The 20,802-nt window shown below is 42.3% G+C and overlaps 1 protein-coding gene across 2 annotated transcripts in view; it reads right to left on the bottom strand.

Annotated features, from left to right (window-relative positions):
* Positions 1 to 13,662, bottom strand: part of LOC308395607 (nesprin-2-like) — a 37,769-nt gene extending 24,107 nt beyond the window's left edge. For both annotated transcript variants that reach the window (XM_080880525.1, XM_080880524.1), the window contains exon 1: positions 13,223 to 13,662. In XM_080880525.1, the coding sequence (XP_080736651.1) occupies positions 13,223 to 13,345 (123 nt within the window). In that variant the 5' untranslated portion in view covers positions 13,346 to 13,662. The remainder of the gene's footprint in view (positions 1 to 13,222) is intronic.
* Between the last annotated feature and the right edge of the window lie 7,140 nt (positions 13,663 to 20,802).

Here is a 20,802-nt window from a genome sequence, read left to right as displayed (position 1 = left end):
TGGCGGCCATTTCAGAGTTTACCACAGACATTCAGCATGTGGCTGGTAAGTCCAATCACGTCGCTGACTGTCTCTCACATGTGTTGGTTTCTCCGGTGTATGTCGGCGTCGACTATGCTGCCATGGCCGCTGAGCAACGTCCTTGCCCTTCAGTCAACAAAAACAGGCCTCGTGCTGGAGGACACCCCGGTGTGGGACGGCGGTCCGCACCTTCTTTGCGACGTTTCCACTGGCCGCCCCCACCCAGTGGTTCCCCTTTCGTGGCGTCGTCGTGTTTTTGACTCGGTGCATGCCCTCTCTCATCCTACCGTCCGGGCCTCGGTCAAGCTGGTCAGTGCCAGGTTTGTTTGGCCGGGCCTTCGGAAGACGGTGAAAGAATGGGCGGCAGTTTGTATCCCATGCCAACGCTCGAAAATCCACCGGCACACACAGGCACCCCTCGAACCTTTCCGTGTCGGGTAGGCGTTTTCGATCACGTTCATGTGGACCTGGTTGGTCCCTTGCCGCAGTCACAGGGTTTCAAGCACCTTTTGACTGTGGTGGACCGCACGACCAGGTGGCCGGAGGCAGTACCCCTGGCGTCCACGACAGCGGTGACGGTGGCCAGGGCATTTTTGTCAACGTTTCACGTTTCAGCCCCCTTGCTGACATTACCTCGGACAGGGGCCCCCAGTTTGTTTCTGAGCTTTGGTCTGCTATGGCTGACGGCCTGGGAGTCAAGGTCCACCGCACCACAGCATACCCGCAAGCTAACGGGATGTGCGAACGGTTTCACCGGTCACTTAAGGCCGCGCTCCAGGCTTCCTTAACAAGTGGCGACTGGGTCAACCGTCTTCCGTGGTTTTTGCTGGGATTGCGTAGCACGGTTAAAGAAGACCTCGGGGTTTCCCCGGCTGAACTGGTCCTCGGCCAGCCTCTCCGGGTCCCCAGGGAATTCGTACCTGAGAGCCCTCCCCCATGTTTCGATACCTCTTTGTTGCCTTTTCGCCCCCCAAGAGACTCATTTCCTGTTCCTGGTCCTGTGCACCACTGCCTGCCTGACACATTTGTTCCGAGTTCGTTGGACTCTGCTCGTTTCGTTTTCGTCACGCACAATGTCCATAGGACTCCGCTGCGTCCACCATATGACAGGCCATACAGGGTTCTTAAACCAGGCAACAAACATTTCATTTTGGACTTTGGCGGTCGGCAGGAGGTTGTCTCTGTTGACAGACCTAAGCCTGCACATGTTATGCAAGAGGATCAGGTGGTCCCGCCCACCTGCCACCGGGTTGATGGATTCTGTTTTTTCCCCCAGGAGCGACCCAAAATCAACGGAATCCGAGTTGTCTGCAGCTTTTTCTGACCGCCAGTGCCAGCCTCGCTCCCGGGCTGGGTTGCCCTCTGTCAGTTCCCCACCCCCCCAGTTCAGCTGTTCCGGCCGTTTGCTTAAGCCCCGGGTCCTGGACTAGTTCTGCTGGGTGTTCGGGGGGGGCATGTGTGGTGGACCACTAGAGGGCTCCACTCACACCCAGTGTATAGGAAGTGTGTCCCTGTGTTTTGTGGCGCGATATGCGCAGTTGATGTTGGAGACAAATAAAGGAGTGAGAACTGAGAGCTCTGTGTCGTTGATGCTTACCTCCACATTTCTTCCTTTATTACTTCCTTTACTTCCTGAGCTCATGAATAAGTTAACAAATCACTCTGTTTGACATAAGGGGCTTAATATCTCTCCTGTCCTGCTGCTTCTCTTCCTCCTCATCCTAAGCTTCCTTCTCATCCTCAACTTCCATCCAATTGTAATTCAATCTAATTGTATCTCTCCCTCTCCTCTTCCTTATTTTGTTGGAGCTGTGAACAGAATTAGTGTGAATCTGAATTAATTTGTGCAAACAAGAAAAATCTACAGCTTTTCGGTCAGAGATGGTCTTGTGATTTCAGCCGGGTAGAGTAGATTTATGTGTTGATACCGCCTGCTTCAGCTCTACGACCGGCTGCTTTAACCACGTGCTGAACTTTGGCCCAGCATTGAATGAATGAATGAATGAATGAATGAATCAAGGCTTTATTGGCCACATGCAGGTTGCCCTGCAGTGGAATAGAAACCCAGAACCCCCCCCCCCCCCCCCCCGACTTACACACACAACATAGACATCACATGGGAATACAGGTCGGAGAACGGCAGCGTTACAGAAAAACACTGAAAAAGTAAAAAGTACACAACAATGGGAATGTAGAAGAGGAAAACGAGACCTCTACTCATGCTGGGCTCCTATGGGAGGACAGCATGGGGACAGGAAACAAAAAAACTCCTCTGCACAGAGAGCACATAAATGTCCACAACACAACATTATAGAACATGTGACAAGCCACAGGTACGGTGTACATTTTAGGACATCGTCAGATCTCAGGAAAAAAGTTGTCAGGTCTCAGACTCACACGAAAAAATGTCAGGTCTCAGAATCACACGAAAAAATGTCAGGTCTCAGTCTCACACGAAAAAATGTCAGGTCTCAGAATCACATGAAAAAATGTCAGGTCTCAGACTCACATGAAAAAATGTCAGATCTCAGAATCACATGAAAAAATGTCAGGTCTCAGACTCACATGAAAAAATGTCAGGTCTCAGAATCACATGAAAAAATGTCAGGTCTCAGACTCACATGAAAAAATGTCAGATCTCAGAATCACATGAAAAAATGTCAGGTCTCAGACTCACATGAAAAAATGTCAGGTCTCAGAATCACATGAAAAAATGTCAGGTCTCAGTCTCACACGAAAAAATGTCAGGTCTCAGAATCACATGAAAAAGATGTCAGGTCTCAGTCACACACGAAAAAATGTCAGGTCTCAGAATCACATGAAAAAATATCAGGTCTCAGAACACGAGTAGTGTGTGTGAGAGGTAAAAGTTCAGTAGTGTTTGAGAGCGTTTCAGTAGTATGTGTGAGAGGTAAAATTTCAGTAGTGTGTGTGAGAGCGTTTCAGTAGTGTGTGTGAGAGCTAAAATTTCAGTAGTGTGTGTGAGAGCATTTCAGTAATAATGTCCCTTACGGCACCTCATAGTGTTTAAATGAGACACAGAGACAAGAATGTAACTCAAAAGAACCAGCCAACTTTAGTGAAATAAACCATAAGGTTGACAAGCACAGGTTAAAGACACTTTACAATGGTAGAAAGGAAACTTACAAAAATTAAAAGAAAAGTAACACACATAAACTACTAAAGCAATGACTTGGCCAAGTGTTACTTTTGGTTTTCAATGTTCGGGTTTCAATGTTTGGGTGCACCCTAGTAACTTGACTCCTTAACTCTTATAGAAACAGATTACACAAATCCAATGTACATTCAAATGAAAATCTCACACTCTTTTCACATGTGAAGAATGTTCTACACAACAGCTCATTATTTAAAGTCCCAAATAAAAAATGTCCAAGTGGTAAAGTCCAAAAAATTCCCAGGGTGTGAAAGAAAATAGGGGTGAGAGAATGTCAGTCAGTGGTCTTATGTATAACCAGCTGTGCGTGAAAGTGTAAGTGATACAGTCCTACCACACCGCAAGGTGCAGCAGATCATCAAGTGGAAAAGAAGCGACTCTCAGTCTCTCTAAGTCCAGGTGGGAAGGCTCGCCATCTATTTCACCGGAGGAATCCACCTCAGGAACAATTCAGCATACAAAAAAAACCTGACCTGTCAACAGACAGGGTCAGAAGAGCAATTCAAATATGAATTATGTTGTTCTAGCTATAATTCACAACTTGGGATTTTGTTGAAATCACATTCAACATCAATTTGCAATAAAAATACTCAAATTTGCAAAAATAAAACATTTCTCTTACACAAACTATGCATTAAACCAAGTAAAGTCAGTGCATATGCATATATGTCGCATAAGCGACAATTATTAATCAAACAATTGAGATTAATTCAGTTTGAAACAGTGTGAAACAGACGTGAACTAACTGAGACATACAACATGTGCTCACCGATCTCAGTGCATCACGGCCGAAGACAATGGCATGGTGTCTCTCGGTCGGAAAATGAGGGGCTCTAAATAACGTAGCAGGAAGTGTTGTTTTTCTCTTTAATAACCGTAATACAACGTGAAGGAAAATAAACATAAGTTGCGCTTCAAGTGTTACCTTACTTCTGGAAGCAGATTGAGATGAACTTTCAGGCAGTTGATAGCAACCAGAGCTAACAAAGGCTAACAGTTTAGCTCCACGCGGTACTTTCTAAAGTCACCAGAAAACTGCAGCATTTGCCTGTCTACTCACTGCGGCTACTTTTAACATGAAAGGTAGCTGATAACCAGTGAACTTATGTGCAGCACAGTTGGTTGCAACTTATATCTATATACTTTATACTTTTTCCAGCTCAAAAGCTTCAGTCTCTCTTTTCTCCTACCAGCACGTGACTACCTCCACACATAGCAGCGAACACAGAGCACGTGGGTGAGACATACAGCGGCAGGCTGCTCTCCCATTGGTCAAAGCATACTGGGACCTGTGCATTTTAATTGGTTGGGCAGGCTGTCCATCTCTCCTCATATCAGTCCTTAAAGTGGTACCCTCATTGTATGCAGTGTTGCCAACTTAGCGATTTTGTCGCTATATTTAGCGAGTTTTCAGACCCCCTTAGCGACTTTTTTTCTAAAAAGCGACTAGCGACAAACCTGGCGACTTTTTCTGGTGTTATTGGAGACTTATTTATGACGACTTTTTGACGTGAAAGGGCGTGTTGCTCTTACTCTCAACAAGCAGCGGTTGCTGCCGTGAGCACCTCACCCGTGCTAAAGCGCTCATAGTCCTCCCCCAGCTGCAATCAGGGCAGGAGACGTTCACACCTGTGCGTCCAAACTGCAAATGAATCGCGCATGAGCGAAGCTGCTGCTCCCGCACTGACTGTAACGCAGTCAGTTCTTCTTTTACTGTTATGCTGTTTTGTGGATCACAAGGTTTAAAACTACTTATAAACACACACACACTCACACACAAAGTAACTCCACCGGAGTGCCTATTTCGGGCCACTTTTGCCGTTCGAAGCCCGGATAAAGGAGCAGGGTTGGAATTGTGACATTAAAAAACAATAATTGCTAAGAGAAATTAAATTTGTAGTTCTAAATAAATTCTAAATGTATTTAGGATGTTTTTTGCTGACTTTATGTCTCTTCCACGATGTTATTTCTCTCTCCAACAGCATAGGTTACAATTATATTAGCATGACCAATTATGCAAATTAGGTGATGATGTCATTTAGCGACTTCTAGCGACTTTTAGGACAGCCAATAGCGATTTTGCTTACTGAGGAGTTGGCAACACTGATTGTATGTGGGTTACATTTGTGTCTTGTAGCATCTCATATGCTCCTGCTCAAAATCATGTTCATGTCATTCCTGGTTATTCCCAGTTCAGGTTTTAGTTTTAGTTCTCACCCCCTGTTCACGTTGCTTTGTTTTTGTTTTCATGTTTTTCAGCCAAATAAATGGCTCGCTTTTTGTTAACCTTAGTTTGTTTTCCCCCATGTCTGCTTTTGGTTCCATTCCTTAAACACCGGCTGCGCAGCCGTGACACCCCGAGACTTGGGGCCAATCTGCATGCTCTAAATAACCCTTTACGGTGGGGACAGTGGGGGCTGACCTTGAGCACTTTGGTTCCCCAGGGTTTTGTCACTGGGTGGGTTGTAGGAAATGAAGGTCCTTATTGAGAATGTTGGTTAGCTGGCTCAGTAAAAGGAGAAGAGAACTTCTTGGTCTTCTTCATAGGGCAATTCACGTGGCTTTGCTCATGTTGCATGTTGACTCACCTCTCCTTTTTAATTACACTAGTTATTGCAGGTTTTGGGGAGGAGGTGTGGATGAGCACTGTTGAACAGCAGTCTCACCTCACATCTGTTCCTCAGTTATAAAAGGAATCATGATTCACATAGTGATACTCATCAATTTGACCCCTCTGGCTACCTATTTGGTGTGTCCCAGAGATCCCATGGGTTATGTTGTCAGGGTCCTTTTGGCCTCGTGGTAGGGTCTCCCATAACAAATTGGTCCTGGGTCAGAGACCAGACAAAGAGCGATTAAGAAGACCCCTATGGGTACAACATCAAGGGAACAGTTTACCCTGCCCAGGATAGAGTTGTGGGGGCTAAGCATGCTGGAGCCAGGCCTGGGGAGGTTGCAAGTAGGGCAAGTGCCTGGTGGTCAGGCACAGCCCAAAAAAGGGACATGAGACCATCTTCCTGTAGACCCACTATCCGCAGGGGGTGCCATAGGGGTCGGGTGCAGTGTGTGCCGGGCAGGAGCCAAGGTAGACACCATGGTGGACCGATCCCTGGCTACCAAGGCTTACAATAGGGACATAGAACGTCACCTATCTGGTGGGGAAAGAGCTTGAGTTGGCGTGTGAGGTTGAGCAGTACGAGCTATATATATTTTGGGTGGGTATCCTGGTATCCCCCCAGCTTGCTGTGTGTTTTTAGCATTTTTCATGGTGGACAAAAGAGTTTGTTCCCTGCACCTTCAGGTCAGGGAATGGCTCATGACTAGAGTTGGGTATCAATTTTGATTTCTATAACTGATTCGATTCCATTTCACAAGGTCCTCACAAAATTCGATCCAAAATATAATTTAATTTATTTTAAACACTAACAAGAGGAGCCTATAGAGACATGTTAACTCAGAAAGCGGATACAAGAAGAGAATGAAAATGCTCTGTTTCCTGAGGAAGATGAAATCTTTCAACATCTGCAGTAAAATATTTGCTCTGCTACACACTGGATATTTTTGAAAGTGTAATAGAGACAAGTTCACTAAATAAACTGTTGTCTCATTATCTTTTTCTTATTTAGCTGGTCCTTTAGAGGTCACCACAGTAGATAATCTGCTTCTATCTCACCCTATCCCTAGCATCCTCTGTCACACCAAGCCTCTGCATGTCCTCTTTCACCACATCCATGAAATTTCTTTGGGATCTTCCTTTTGTCCTACTGCCTGGGAGCTCCATATTCAACAATCTTTACTCCGTATATTCACTATCCCTTCTCTGCACATCTCCAAACAATTTCAACTTTGCATCTCTAATTTTGTTTCCAAAATGCACAAGCTGAGCTGTCCTTTTGATATGCTCATGTCTAATCCTGTCCATTCTGGTAACTTCCAATGAAATTCTGTGAACATCATAGTCCATGAGACTTCCACCTGACTTCATTTGTCAACCTGTCCATCACCATTGCAAACAAGAAAGGCTCAGAGCTGATGCTAGGTATTATCCCACCCTCCCTTGAACTAATGTGTCACTCTTACTGCACACCGCACCACTGTCCTGCTCTCCTCATTCCTGCATTACTGCCACATACTTCTCTTCCACTCCTGACTCCCTAAGACACACACACAGTTCTTCTTGGCAGCGTATCATCTGCTTTCTCTAGATCCACAAACACAGGGTGCAGGTCCTTCTGACCATTTCTATAGTACTCCATCAAACTGACCAAACTGTTATCAATCATGAATAATTCTGACCACTGTCTGAATGCAGGCAGCAGCACCTTCTCTAAGAGCATGATTCAGCTCCACTGCTCAAGGACAGAAGCAGTAAATATATCATAATACTTTTAATAATTGTCTATAATACAATTTATCTGTCTGGCAGAGCATCATCTGTCAGACAATAATTTATTTGTACTTTGAAAGTAAATATATATAAGCACAGTATACAAAGAAAAAGAAGAAGAAGAAACAGCTGAAGAAACAATAGAGAAATAATACATCATAAATAATCAATAATATTACATTATCATATTTATCCTTTCTTAAAGGTAGGACCTTATCAGGCATCCACAAGATAATCAATTACTAATGGCTTGAAAACACAGAAGTCCTCCTTTCTTTGTTTCTCCTTCTACTGCTTCCTGATAATACTAGTATTTTTGAAATGGTTGAGCTAAGTCCTTTGGCTAAGTGGATTGAATTTAACATCCTTGTCAGATGTGCTCTTTTTGTTTATTCAGGCACAGTCTTAGCTTTTCCATGGATATTTCCATGGTGATGAAATTAGAAAAAGCAGAAGAAAAAACTACTTGTGTTCCTGTCAAAAACCTCAAAGATTTACCACATGAGAAAAGAAAGAGACAAGGAGAGAGAGCGAAAAACAGGGCAGATAACTGTGAGCTTGAATGTCTGTGCAAAGAAGTGTGTCTTTGGGTGATTGGTAATGTAGGGGAACTAAATATTCTTGTGGTTATTCTCCCGTAGGAAAAAAGCAAGTCTGTGGAGTGTGTAAATGCTCAGTCTATGTGTGTGTGTGTGCGTGTGGTGTTGTGATTGACAGGCCATGACGAGGTGCCTCTCATTCCTATCTGCAAACTGAACCTTGTATCCGACAGTTATTTGGATCAATCAAAAACTTCCAGGATGGGAATGTTGAAGAAGCAGGCAAACATGACTTGCTTCCCTGGTTTTACACAAATCGAGACAGACAGATTGAGCCAATCTTCTCCCCTCTTCTCCACAACATTAGACAACTGTTATGCCATGCTACCAAATTCTTTTTGCAGACATTCTTCTTGAAGCCCTTCCGAACACGTCATACATATTCAGTCTTTTACTAAATGTACTCTCATGATCCCTATAGAAGCAGTAAGGGTATAGTTAGTTTTACTGTAAAAGAAAGTTATTTTCACATGACTATCATCTTAAATTAAATTAGGCACCAAGTGTGGCAGCGTGTGTGGAGTTTTGGAGCGAGTGCGGCTGAAGAGGAGTGCGTGTGTGCGGAGGAGCTGTGGCGGTGACTGTGTGGAAGAGGAAGCGTGTGTGTGGATTCTCCCCCCCCCCCCTTTCTCTCCCTGGAGCCCTGGACCCCCCCTCCCAACTCACTGTACATATAGGGCTTTGGAGCGTGATGTCACGGGGGTGGGCGTGGAAAGGATTTTGGCCCGATCCGCCATTTTGGGGGTCTAAGTAAGGAGCGAAAGCATAGACATGGTTCGTACTTGCTGTGTGGTCGGTCGGCTGCAATGTTCGATCTTACGACCGGCACGGGAATAAGTTTCGATTGTCTTTTTATGCTTTCCCAACCTGGAAGCAACATGAAGGAGCTCATGTATCGGATATTACCAAACGAAGGCGTCTAGCCTGGATAGCAGCCGTGAGACGAGCTGATATCAAGTTCTGTTACGTCTCCAGATATCAGTTGGTGCTCAAGACATTTTCATTGCGGTAAGTTCTAAATATGTTCACATCACACTTTATAGCTGAATAATATCATCGTTGGTGGTCTCGGAAGTTATAGAAATTGCGATCAAACATAGAATGGAGTGACTTGATTGGTTGATGTAAGGACAATAAATGAAATGAGACAGGAAGGACACAAATTGGCGTTAATAATTTACCCGATTATCAATGTGTTAATTTGCATGTACTTTACAATTATGGGCATATAATATGATAACGATATTTTAGCAGTTCAATGATAAATGTGTAACATTAATTATGGTGGGGGGTGGAAAATGGCTATTTCACTCGATGCACTCCAGCACTCCAGACCCTGCTTGTGTTTATGTTTTCTGTATGTGTGTTTGCTTCTCCCTCCCTGGCCCTCGGGGTTGTTTACGGAAGTGCGCGCCGTGGGAGAGGCGTGTCCTAGCGACTGTCGTCATTGGGAGTCCCTCTTCGCTGTTGCCGGCCCACCTGCAGCTGATTACCTGACCAGTGGTTGGTAATCATTCCTCCAGGCTAGAAAGGGGTATTTAACCTGGACTCGCGGCGACAGTCGACGTGGGATTATTACTCCGAACTGGTATAGTCTGTGCGAGCAGTGTGAGTGTGTTATTCGGCTAGCGTGTGGCTAACGCTGGATTTTCCTTCTTCCTCCAGGAGGGGCGAGCGGAGAAGCGAGTTGGGGAGCACACACACAAAGGGAGTTACTACACGGAACGCACTGGGAGCAAGGGACGAGCACGATTGGAAAATTGCACTTTTGAATGGATTGTTGGACTTGTCTGTTTCACTGTAAAAAAACGCACTGTGTTTCTGTGAGCAAGAACCGCACCTGGGTCCCTCTTTTCCGTGACAGAAACTCAGAAACCAGTCTTACTTGTTATCATCGATTATCCACCTGGGCCTTACACTGAGTTTCTGTCTGATTTCTCAGACTTTTTATCTGATTTAGTTCTCAGCTCAGATAAAATAATTATTGTGGGTGATTTTAACATTCATGTAGATGCTAAAAATGACACCCTCCACATGTTATTAGACTCAATTGGCTTCTCTCAAACTGTAAAAGAACCCACCCACCACTTTAATCACACTCTAGACCTTGTTTTAACATATGGCATAGAAACTGAACATTTAACAGTGTTTCCTGAAAACCCTCTCCTGTCTGATCATTTCCTGATAACATTTACATTTACAATAATTGATTACACAGCAGTGGGGAGTAGACTTCATCACAGTAGATTTCTTTCTGAAAGCGCTGTAACTAAGTTTAAGAATATAATCCACCCACTATTATCATCTTCAATGCCCTGTACCAACATAGAGCAGAGCAGCTACCTGAACGCTACTCAACAGAGGTCGATTATCTTGTTAATAATTTTACCTCCTCACTACGTACGACTCTGGATAATGTAGCTCCTGTGAAAACTAAGGCCCCAAATCAGAAGTACCTGACTCCGTGGTATAATTCCCAAACACGCAGCCTAAAGCAGATGACTCGTAAGCTGGAGAGGAAATTGCGTCTCACAAAGTTAGAGGATCATCATTTAACCTGGAGAAATAGTTTGTTGCTTTATAAGAAAGCCCTCCGCAAAGCCAGAACATCTTACTATTCATCACTGATTGAAGAAAATAAGAACAACCCCAGGTTTCTCTTCAGCACAATAGAGCTCTGACAAAAAGTCAGAGCTCTATTGAGCCAATCATCCCTTTAACATTAACTAGTAATGACTTAATGAACGTCTTCACAAATAAAATTGTATTCATTAGAGAAACAATTACCAGTAATCATCCCACAGATGTAATATTATCTACAGCTACTCTTAGTACCATTGATGTTAAGTTTGACTCTTTTTCTCCAATTGATCTTTCTGAGTTAACTTCAATAATTACTTCCTCCAAACCATCAACGTGTCTTTTAGACCCCATTCCTACAAAACTGCTCAAAGAGGTCCTGCCATTAATTAATACTTCAATCTTAAATATGATCAACCTATCTCTAATGATTGGCTATGTACCACAGACCTTCAAGCTGGCTGTAGTTAAACCTTTACTCAAAAAGCATCTCTAGACCCAGCAGTCTTAGCTAATTATAGGCCAATCTCCAACCTTCCTTTCATATCAAACATCCTTGAAAGAGTAGTTGTCAAACAGCTAACAGATCATCTGCAGAGGAATGGTTTATTTGAAGAGTTTCAGTCAGGTTTCAGAGCTCATCACAGCACAGAAACAGCTTTAGTGAAGGTTACAAATGATCTTCTTATGGCCTCTGAAAGTGGACTCATCTCTGTGCTTGTCCTGCTAGACCTTAGTGCAGTGTTTGATACTGTTGACCATAATATTCTATTAGCGCAATTAGAGCACCCTGTAGGTATTACAGGTACTGTGCTGCAGTGGTTTGTATCATATCTATCTAATAGACAACAATTTGTGCATGTAAATGTAGAGTCCTCTTCACACACTAAGGTCAATTATGGTGTTCCACAGGGTTCAGTGTTAGGACCTATTCTATTCTTCCCTTAGGCAGCATCATTAGAAGACATAGCATACATTTTCACTGCTATGCAGATGACACCCAGCTCTATCTATCCATGAAGCCAGATAACACACACCAATTAGTTAAACTGCAGGAATGTCTTAAAGACATAAAGACCCTGATGGCCGCTAACATACATTTTCTCTTTGTGTGTGTTTCTCATTTTGTGATCCTGACTCAATTTTCCCACTTAAAGCAGTCATTTTCCTTTTTCCCAGGATTGCTAACCCAATTTTGATTTCCCACACTAAATAACAGCCATCCTCTGTGTTCTCACCTGCTCCTCTCACTCTGTTCTCCTCTCCGACTTTACAGTCCAATGGCAGTTGGTTCACTTTAGCTTTGTCCTGTGTTTTCCACTGTTACCATTTTACTCCAAACGTGGCACATGTCACTCAGACACTACCCTCAAAAGTCCTCTTCACACACAGTGAAGTTGCAGCTTGCTGGAAACGCATCTCCATTCATTCAATCAAGATGATGGATCTTCTCTTTGTCTTTCTGATGCCGTTTGCCCATAGCGTTGCTGGACCTGTCTGCTCAGGACTCTGCTGTTGTCTCTTGACCTGCTGTCGACAGTTGATGTTCATGCCTGTGCTTCTGGAACTGCACTCCTTGTCTTCAAGGATAGGTTAGCTTCCTTGGAGCTTGCTTTTTTAGGATGAGGAACACAGTGAAGCTGTAAACACAATTCAGCCAAAAACTCGGCCTGAGTGCTTCATAATGATGTTTAACCTATAATTTTCCTCCAACTGCTGCATGTGGAAAATTGATCCAGGTCTGCTCTTCACCTGCAAGTGACACACTGAGACATTTTCATCATTCTCATCACTACTGACACAACACACATCTCCCCTCTCTGGTTTTTGAACTCTCCTTTCTTAAAAACAGAAAGTGAGATTGTAGTTGTTTTAGGCTGAGAAACACCAAACACTCTTCATATTATTGTTACTTCTTTCATCAACAACACAACTATTTTATTTCTTTTGTGTCCACTGGGGTAGTTGGTGACCTGCAGAATCATCACTGCCCCAGCTGGAGACTGCTTCACACACACACCGTGACGTCAGACACATTCACACTCACTGTTCGATCTGCTTTGTGCACAAATTCTTCAACAATTCACATACTACGTGCTGCCCGGTGAATACTTTTCAGTGTATTCCATCCCCTTTCAATGCAGTCTTACTCAGTTTATTCCCCATTACAAGACAACAATCAGCCACACACAAACCACATCTGGTCCACACTCACTCACACGCTCGTTCACACACAAAATAGGCCTATGATCTCCCTTAAAGCGGAGTCACCAACGAGAGCTCTATCCTCCTTACATATTGGTGGAGAAAACAAACACTCAACGCCCTCAGCGGCAGAGAAAAAACCGCCTTTCGGTAGCGAAACCATCCTTAATAATCCTTTAAAAAACTGGCGGAGAAACCAGGTAGCTTGCGTCTGCACGCACAGTCATGGTGATGCATAAGACCTTTTCTACTTACTGTTCGTGTTGCTTCTCGTTCACAGGAAGAGTCTCTGGATTCCGTCAATCGCCATCCAACTCGAGGGGAGTTCAGATGCTGTATAACTGGCTCGGCCACAAAATTAAGTACCGGGGCTTTCATCAGGCGTCCCGGACGTCCTGGCTGCTAGGAGACTTCGGTGTCTCGTCTCCCCCTCCTCAGTGGACGCGATGTGTTGGGCTCTGGCTCGGAGGGACAAAATAAATGTTGGGTCTGCACTTCCACAGGCCCTGCTGGTTTAGAAACTTATTCCCGTTAACAAAGCAAGGAAGCAAGACGAACAGCTTTAACCGGTTTTTCCTTGCTAGCAAGGGAGGCTGGTCGGAACCAGGCTCTTGGAGCTGAACGCTCCTCACCTGTCTCCTAGCCAACTTCAAATAAACAGCCTTCCTTGAAGCCTTTTTATTGAATACAGTGAATACAAGCACCACCCTTTGTAAAAAAAAAAACAACCCCTATGGTCACACAGGGTTAAAAAACTGCGTGTGTGTGTGTGTGCATGTATGCATGTGCGAGAATGTGTGTGTGTATGCATGTGAGTGTGTGTGTTTGTGTTTGGGGGTGCGTTTGTGTGACCTCCTGCCCACAAAAGGGTCATCTCCCCCACCCTGTATATGGCTTAACTTCTCTAACGGTCTCACCAAACACGAACACAGGTGAGATCATAAAGGCGGGAAGTAAAACATCCTCACTAAATAAGAAAACAGAACCCTCACATAGCATGTGCCTATAATAAAACACTGCAGCCTCCCCCACCAACAGGCTGGGGAGGTCAACAGAAACAGAAGAATGTCTTTGATCCTATAGTTTGAACCAAGACTTACAAATTTAAGTAACACAATAACAACATTTAACAATTTGACTCCAACAATAACACATATTTCGAATTATTAAAAAATTTATTTGATGTCTTCAGTTTGTATCTACAATGTAGAAAATAGTAAAAATAAAGAAGACACATTAAATGAGAAGGTGTGTCTAAAACTTTGACTGGTAGTGTATGACAGAAACAGAGAGAGACATAGAATTATGTCTCTCTCTGTTTCTGTCTGGAGAGTTTATTTTATACTTCCAGCAACAAGTTATGTGAATGCTGGGAGGTGTTCAAGGTTGGAGGCCCTGGTGGTTTGATCCTGGGTTGAGGCTGGCTGTTGACTGCACATTAGGACATGGAATGCAAGTAAAGAGAGATACTGACTAAATATATCGATGCATGGCTTAATTGGTGGTTCGGTGTATACTTAGTTTTTCACCGGAGGGATGGCTCCAGTTATTGGGGGAATCACACTAGTCTCCCTGGGAAAAGACTGGGGAGTCTGTTCATTAGTTGAACCTGGATAGATTAAGTCTCTTGGCTGGCCAGGGTAGGCCTCACTGAAGGGGTGAAGGAGGCGGTTGTGGAGAGGGAGATCTGTGCTTCTTTAATTAGGCTCCTCCTCCTGTAACCCAGCCCTGAATCAGTGGCAAGAAATGGATGAATGGCTGATCATTTTAAAGACCAGAACAGAAAAAGGAATTAAGACAGTTAGGAACATGTCATAAATGTTTGTTGAATGGAAATGAAACTGAAGTGATGTGCGTTATTTGCTGATGCTGATTACATGTGACTGTTTCCATCACCGAACCACGAGAGCATCATAGACTCACCCTGCTGAAATGAGCCTACAGCAGCCACAAAAATAGCATAAAGCATAAATGAAAAGTTAATGCAGTACTTTTGTACATTAAAGCTGAATGTTAGCACTCGAATCGCTTGTTTGATTTAGAATAGACTGAGACTGTGTACTGAGACAGAATTACTACACTTGTGATATTGTCCAAGTGTTTATATAACTATCTGTATGTATAGTCAGTGTTTAATGGCAAGTTTAAAGAATCAAACTATAAGCAGGGTCCAGAGGTGGGAAATAATGAAGTACAAATACTTTATTACTGCACTTAGTAGATTTTTAGAGGGTAGAATTAATAAGTAGAATTTTCAGGTATCTGTACTTGAGGAGTTTTTTCTGACAACTTTTTACTTTTACTCCCTACATTTTTAAACAAATATCTATGCGTTCCTCCTCCTCCTTGTTACTTTCGGTTTAATGCATTTGAGGGGCGTTATTATTTCACGTCACTGCGAGCCTTCACACATCAAACTGATTTAAACCGAAACAGTAACACATGAAAGGCATATTAATCCACAGGAGAGACGAATCACCAAAAAGACATCCTTAAGTTGTGATTTTCATACAAGATGAGCAACCATAAAGGTGTAACATCTTGTGGCAGATAATTTTAAATGCAACCTTTCTATCAAGTTGACAAACATCACTGTTCGTGTGCAGTTTGTTGCACAGTGTGCTGCAGCTAAAGGTCCAGCTGCTGTATTTCACAGGGAGAGAAAAGAAAGAGAGCTAACTTCACTCAGAGATGGAAAGAGATAAGAAAGACAAGACAGGAAAGGAAGAAGAGAGCTTAGCTTTAAAGGGAAGGACTGCTCAGTGGGATTTGACTAACTGTGACTAACTGACTAACTGTGTTATTTAAAGTTATCAGCTGATGTAGATCAGCTGACCACAGCCTGTAAATTAAGAAAATCTATAGGAGCTCTCATTAGAAGTGATTGTGCATTATGATTCTTTTCTGCACGCTGAGCCACTTCATCTGATTTAAGGCGTCCTACAAGTGCTGAATAGCACTTTAACCTCTTGTGTACTCATTTTCTGTTTAAAGGCAAAGTCCCCCTCTACAGCAACAGAAAATAGAGATTTTTTTATTTTCCTTCTTTTTTCTCCTTGTGTTCTGCTTACCTGATTTAAGCTGAGAGTATCTGTTAGAATTAAAATTTAGACTAAAATAATTTTTGCATTCCCATCTGATAGGTGTGTGTGTATGTGTGTGTGTGTGATCTGTGTGAGGTCAAGATGTGACCCTGTGAAGAGTCTAGCGGGTCCATCTGAACAAAAGGCTCTTATACTTAAACAGATATACGTGTGTTTGCTATGCCATATATCAACAAGAGAAGATACGGATCTATGCCAGAACACTCTGTAGAGGAGTGAACGCACTCCCCTCTTCATGCTGCACAGAGTTGTTACAGACCTCCTAGGATGAGACATTCTTTCAATCTACAAATGATTATACACCTCTAAGCATATATGGTTAAATATTTCTAAGCATAAATGACAATGAACAATACAAAACCTAACACCATCTATTAATATTAATTTATTTTTACATTAATATAGGAAGGTTCCGTTTGCTTTCCATAAAAATAGGAGGTTGAAACATCCCCCAAAGAGCTGTTTCTTACTTTCTTACTTTGAGTATTTCTTTGAATTTCACAGCAGGTACCTTTTCACTTTTACTTAATGATAAAGAAGTTGAATCAGTACTTCAACTTTTACTTGAATATTTTTAGCATTAGTATCTGTACTTCAAACTGAATGTCTGAAAAGCAGTCTCTTAGAACTAACAGGGCATGCCTCACAGAAACATGCAGATGTTCAAATAGACTTTTGTGTAGTGAATCGTTCCACAATATGCCAGCTACCTTCTCTTCAAAAAACTCATTTGAGAGGATTGTTGAAGGTGGTTAAGACGACAGAAATGACTCTGACCTCTTAACACTCGATTAGACTGTGTGGAAATGAGAAAAGACATCAGCAATCAGTGATCTGTCAATATAGGAAGTGTTCTATGGTTATTTCCAACAATTCCAACAACTGAAGTACTGAATCTATTTACTTTTGCCACCTCTGGCAGGTCTATGTGTTTTTGTGCTGGTATTTAAAGGTAAAAAAAAAAAAAATCAAATAAAGTTTCCTCCAGTCTGGTAAATTAATTGTATTGTCTTCTAGATGAACAGCTAGCCTTGCCATAATAATGCTTATTATCACTCTTTATCTTCTCTCTGCAAAACACTCAGTAGCATCCTCAGAATTAAAGCTTAAGGGATGTTCTGTTGCCGTTTTTCTAGGGCCGCACAGGATGGTGTCTAGTAACTTAGATGAAAATTAGAGCTGCTTTTCAGACTAGAAAATGTTTGACTGTTACTTTATTGTACTTGTGTGTCTGCTAATGTAGCCAATATTAAAGGAATTTAGCTGATTCAATGATCCCCTCTCATGTGCCACTCACTCCCCATAGCTTAAAACAAACAGCAACAAATTTGACGCTACTAATTAACCCAGCAGGTCAGATAAAAAACTGCTAGTACAAACATAAAAACTGAGATACCACCTGCTGTTTAACAGAAAATACAGTCGCAGACATCCAGGTTCCCTCGCAGTGTATTAACTTTCATCAGTCAACCATAGAAGAGGTTAATGCTACCAAACAATGGTCTGAATCTAAAAAGCTCTTAGTCAGAAGACTCAGCCTTACAGAGCAGATATGGGCTGAAGGTTTTCCAAAATATTGTTATGACCATTTCTCAAATGTTGTTTTTTTCCTGAACAGCGCACTTTGTTATGGCAACTGTCTTAGCTCTGCATGTTATGGTAATTCAACGGTGCAGGGGCCCAGCTGCAATTGGTGCCCGGATGTACGGGCACCACCGGGAGGGCCCAGTGGCGCCAGTGTCCGGCAGCCTCGCCTCTGTCAGTGCGCCCCAGGGTGGCTGTGGCTACAATGTAGCTTGCCATCACCAGTGTGTGAATGTGTGAGTGAATGGGTGGATGACTGGATATGTAAAGCGCTTTGGGGTCCTTAGGGACTAGTAAAGCGCTATATAAATACAGGCCATTTACCATTTACGGCTCCTGCATGACTGGTTCAAGCCTGAGGACATGCCTTATATATAAAGCTTGGAAGGCTGCCTGCCAGAGAGGTTCATGTGCTTCCTGTAACGCCTGATCACCCAAGCCTGGAGTAGGTAGGGGGGAGCTGCCATTACCTTTAACACATCCTTTTCTCCTGTTTTTGATTAGGACAAGGAGGTCAGACTCTGTCTTTGTTTTGGTTCTTTTCTCCATGAGGTCATTCGTATGGGCATCGGAGCTTAGCTTTGTTTTGTTTATTATTTTGGCCTCGGCTCACCCTGAAGTGTTAACACTCCTGTTCTGTTGATTTTTCCTCACTGCTTTATAATAAACCACATGTAATGACCAGTGATTGTTTCCTGTGGCTGCTTGGGTCTTGGGGGGGAGCAAGTGCGTCATCCATGCTATGACCTGGCCCGTAGATGGGTTATAACAACATATTTAGCCCACAGCTTCCATGACATTATTACAAACTATAAAGAGTTGCTTCCCAATTTTCATTTAACTCATATAGATATCATATTAAACATGAACGCCTTCAGTGTTAAAGCCAGTAAGAATCCTTTTTTTTTAAATTAATATTTAAATGAATAAAACTGATGCTAAAAGTCTATGTTGCACTGAGTTTGATGATGACCACAAGCATGATCCTATCATTTTGTCATTTTTTATTCAGACCACGAGATGGCAGCATTGAGTTTTCCTTACTCAGTAGTTGCTGCACAACTGCTGGGAACAGTGCATCACAATAAAAACCACTGGTGCTCTGTGACAATTCAATTTGTTTCAGCATAAACATATGATATATAAATAAATATATAATATATTTTTGTTTAGCTCTGGCAAGTACTTCTTAACATCAGTAAATAGTAGTGTTAGGCTGGTAGGTGTACGCAATATTGAATGCAAATCAACTAATGTAATATTTGACCTTCAAGTATTAGAGTTAAATGACAGCATTTAGTTGTTTTTATTTTTGACTCCTTAGCTATTCATTTGACAGTGAAACCTGTCTTTCTTTTGGAAAGCCAGTCATCTCTGTTGGCCACAGTTTTGTTTGAGTAAGAGTTGTGATATTGAAGTATCTGGAAGTATTTTAGGCTTTGAGTTGTTCAGCCTTTGTTTTCTTGAGCGACAGTGTGTTGCTAAGCACCCTAAGCTGGGGCAGTTAGTTGTGATTTGGAACCTTTAAGTTATCAAACTCAGGAAATGTAGGGGCCCCACTGAGGGCTGACCAGACATGGAGGAGGTAAACACTGGTCATGAAAACAAAGAATATTGTAATATGATCAGTTTTTATAGAACGTTTTTCTTTTTGCAGTACTGTATACTTACATTTTGTGAATCATGGGATTTCTTCAGAATGAAAAACAGTCTTGTAAAAAACAAAAAAGTTAGACAGTGGTGAGATAAATGCAGCCTCAACAGAACAACATATTACATATTACATACATATTAATTTTTTAACAAAAACTAAGTTATACAACTGCCAATGAAGGGGACAGTCCAGGAAATATAGCCCATGGTCAGAGAATGCAATGCAAAAAACAAAACAAAAAACCTACAGTCCTCGCCAAGTGTTAAAGTTCATGACAATATAATTAGAAAAAGACTAATTGACCTTTAAGTATTAGACTTAAATGATAGCTTGTTTGGAAGGATTTCCAATGAAGAGCTTCTTTTCTCTTAGAAACACATGGCAGCACAGTTTAGCTTTGCAAAGATGCATCTAAACAAAGTACAAGACTTTTGGCCAAGCCCTCTAGACAGAAAAAAACAAAGCTGACATTGTGGCCTTGACACACAGCACTATATTTGGAGGAAAATAAACACCAGGAATTTCGGATTTGACTTCTTTTATAGCCAGAGGATCTGAACATTTTGCAGCCATTGAGTCAACTGAGTGAACTCCTCTGCATATCAAAGTACTCTGGAGTCAAATATCAAGATAGCTGGAGTTTGGCCAAAACTGGGTTATATAAGTGGAAAATGATCCCTGGCACACCAGCAAATCTACAACAGAATGGCTGAAAAAGAAAAGAAAGTGTCAAGATAGTCCAGTCAAAGACCAGACCTCAACCCAATCGAAATACTATGGTGAGAGAGCTGTTCATCGAGCTGTTCAAACCTATTCAAACCTCACTGTAAAGAAGAGTGGATCAACTGGTACAACGTAAAGAAATTTCACAAATTTCACCACAGAGACTAATGAAGTCAAAGAGAAAATGATTACTTCAAGTTATTGCTTCTAAAGGTGGTTCGACAAGCTACTGAATCATGGGGTATGCATGTTTCTTAACAAGTTGCTTTTGAATTTTGGCGATTATTTTAATTTTGGCAGTTATTGAAAAGTATTATGTCATGTGTTCTTTGTTAAATTGAGGTTAAAAGGTATTTCTTTTTTTCTTGCGTGTCCCATTAGCAACTGTAGCAATCAGAATTTGTTAGGTGTCTCTAATAGGTTGATATAGTAGTATGAGGTGCCGTAAGGGACATTATTACTGAAACGCTCTCACACACACTACTGAAAAACCAAGGCATTTCAGTTGAACAGGAAGGCGTTTCAGTTAAACAGGAAGGCGTTTCAGTTGAACAGGAAGGCGTTTCAGTTGAACAGGAAGGCGTTTCAGTTGAACAGGAAGGCGTTTCAGTTAAACAGGAAGGCATTTCAGTTGAACAGGAAGTTAATTCTTGACAAGGAAACTGAAGGAAAAAGTGGTAGATTTCAAACAAACCACTACACAGATGTCTACTCAGCAACCTGCTAGTAGCCTAAGTGAAACAGCTGCATTACTTAACAATATGTTAGCC

This window comes from Rhamphochromis sp. 'chilingali', assembly GCF_963969265.1.
Source record: "Rhamphochromis sp. 'chilingali' genome assembly, chromosome: 4".
NCBI lineage: Eukaryota > Metazoa > Chordata > Actinopteri > Cichliformes > Cichlidae > Rhamphochromis > Rhamphochromis sp. 'chilingali'.
The sequence above is the reverse complement of the archived record's forward strand: the minus strand, read 5'-3'. Positions and strand labels throughout refer to the sequence as shown.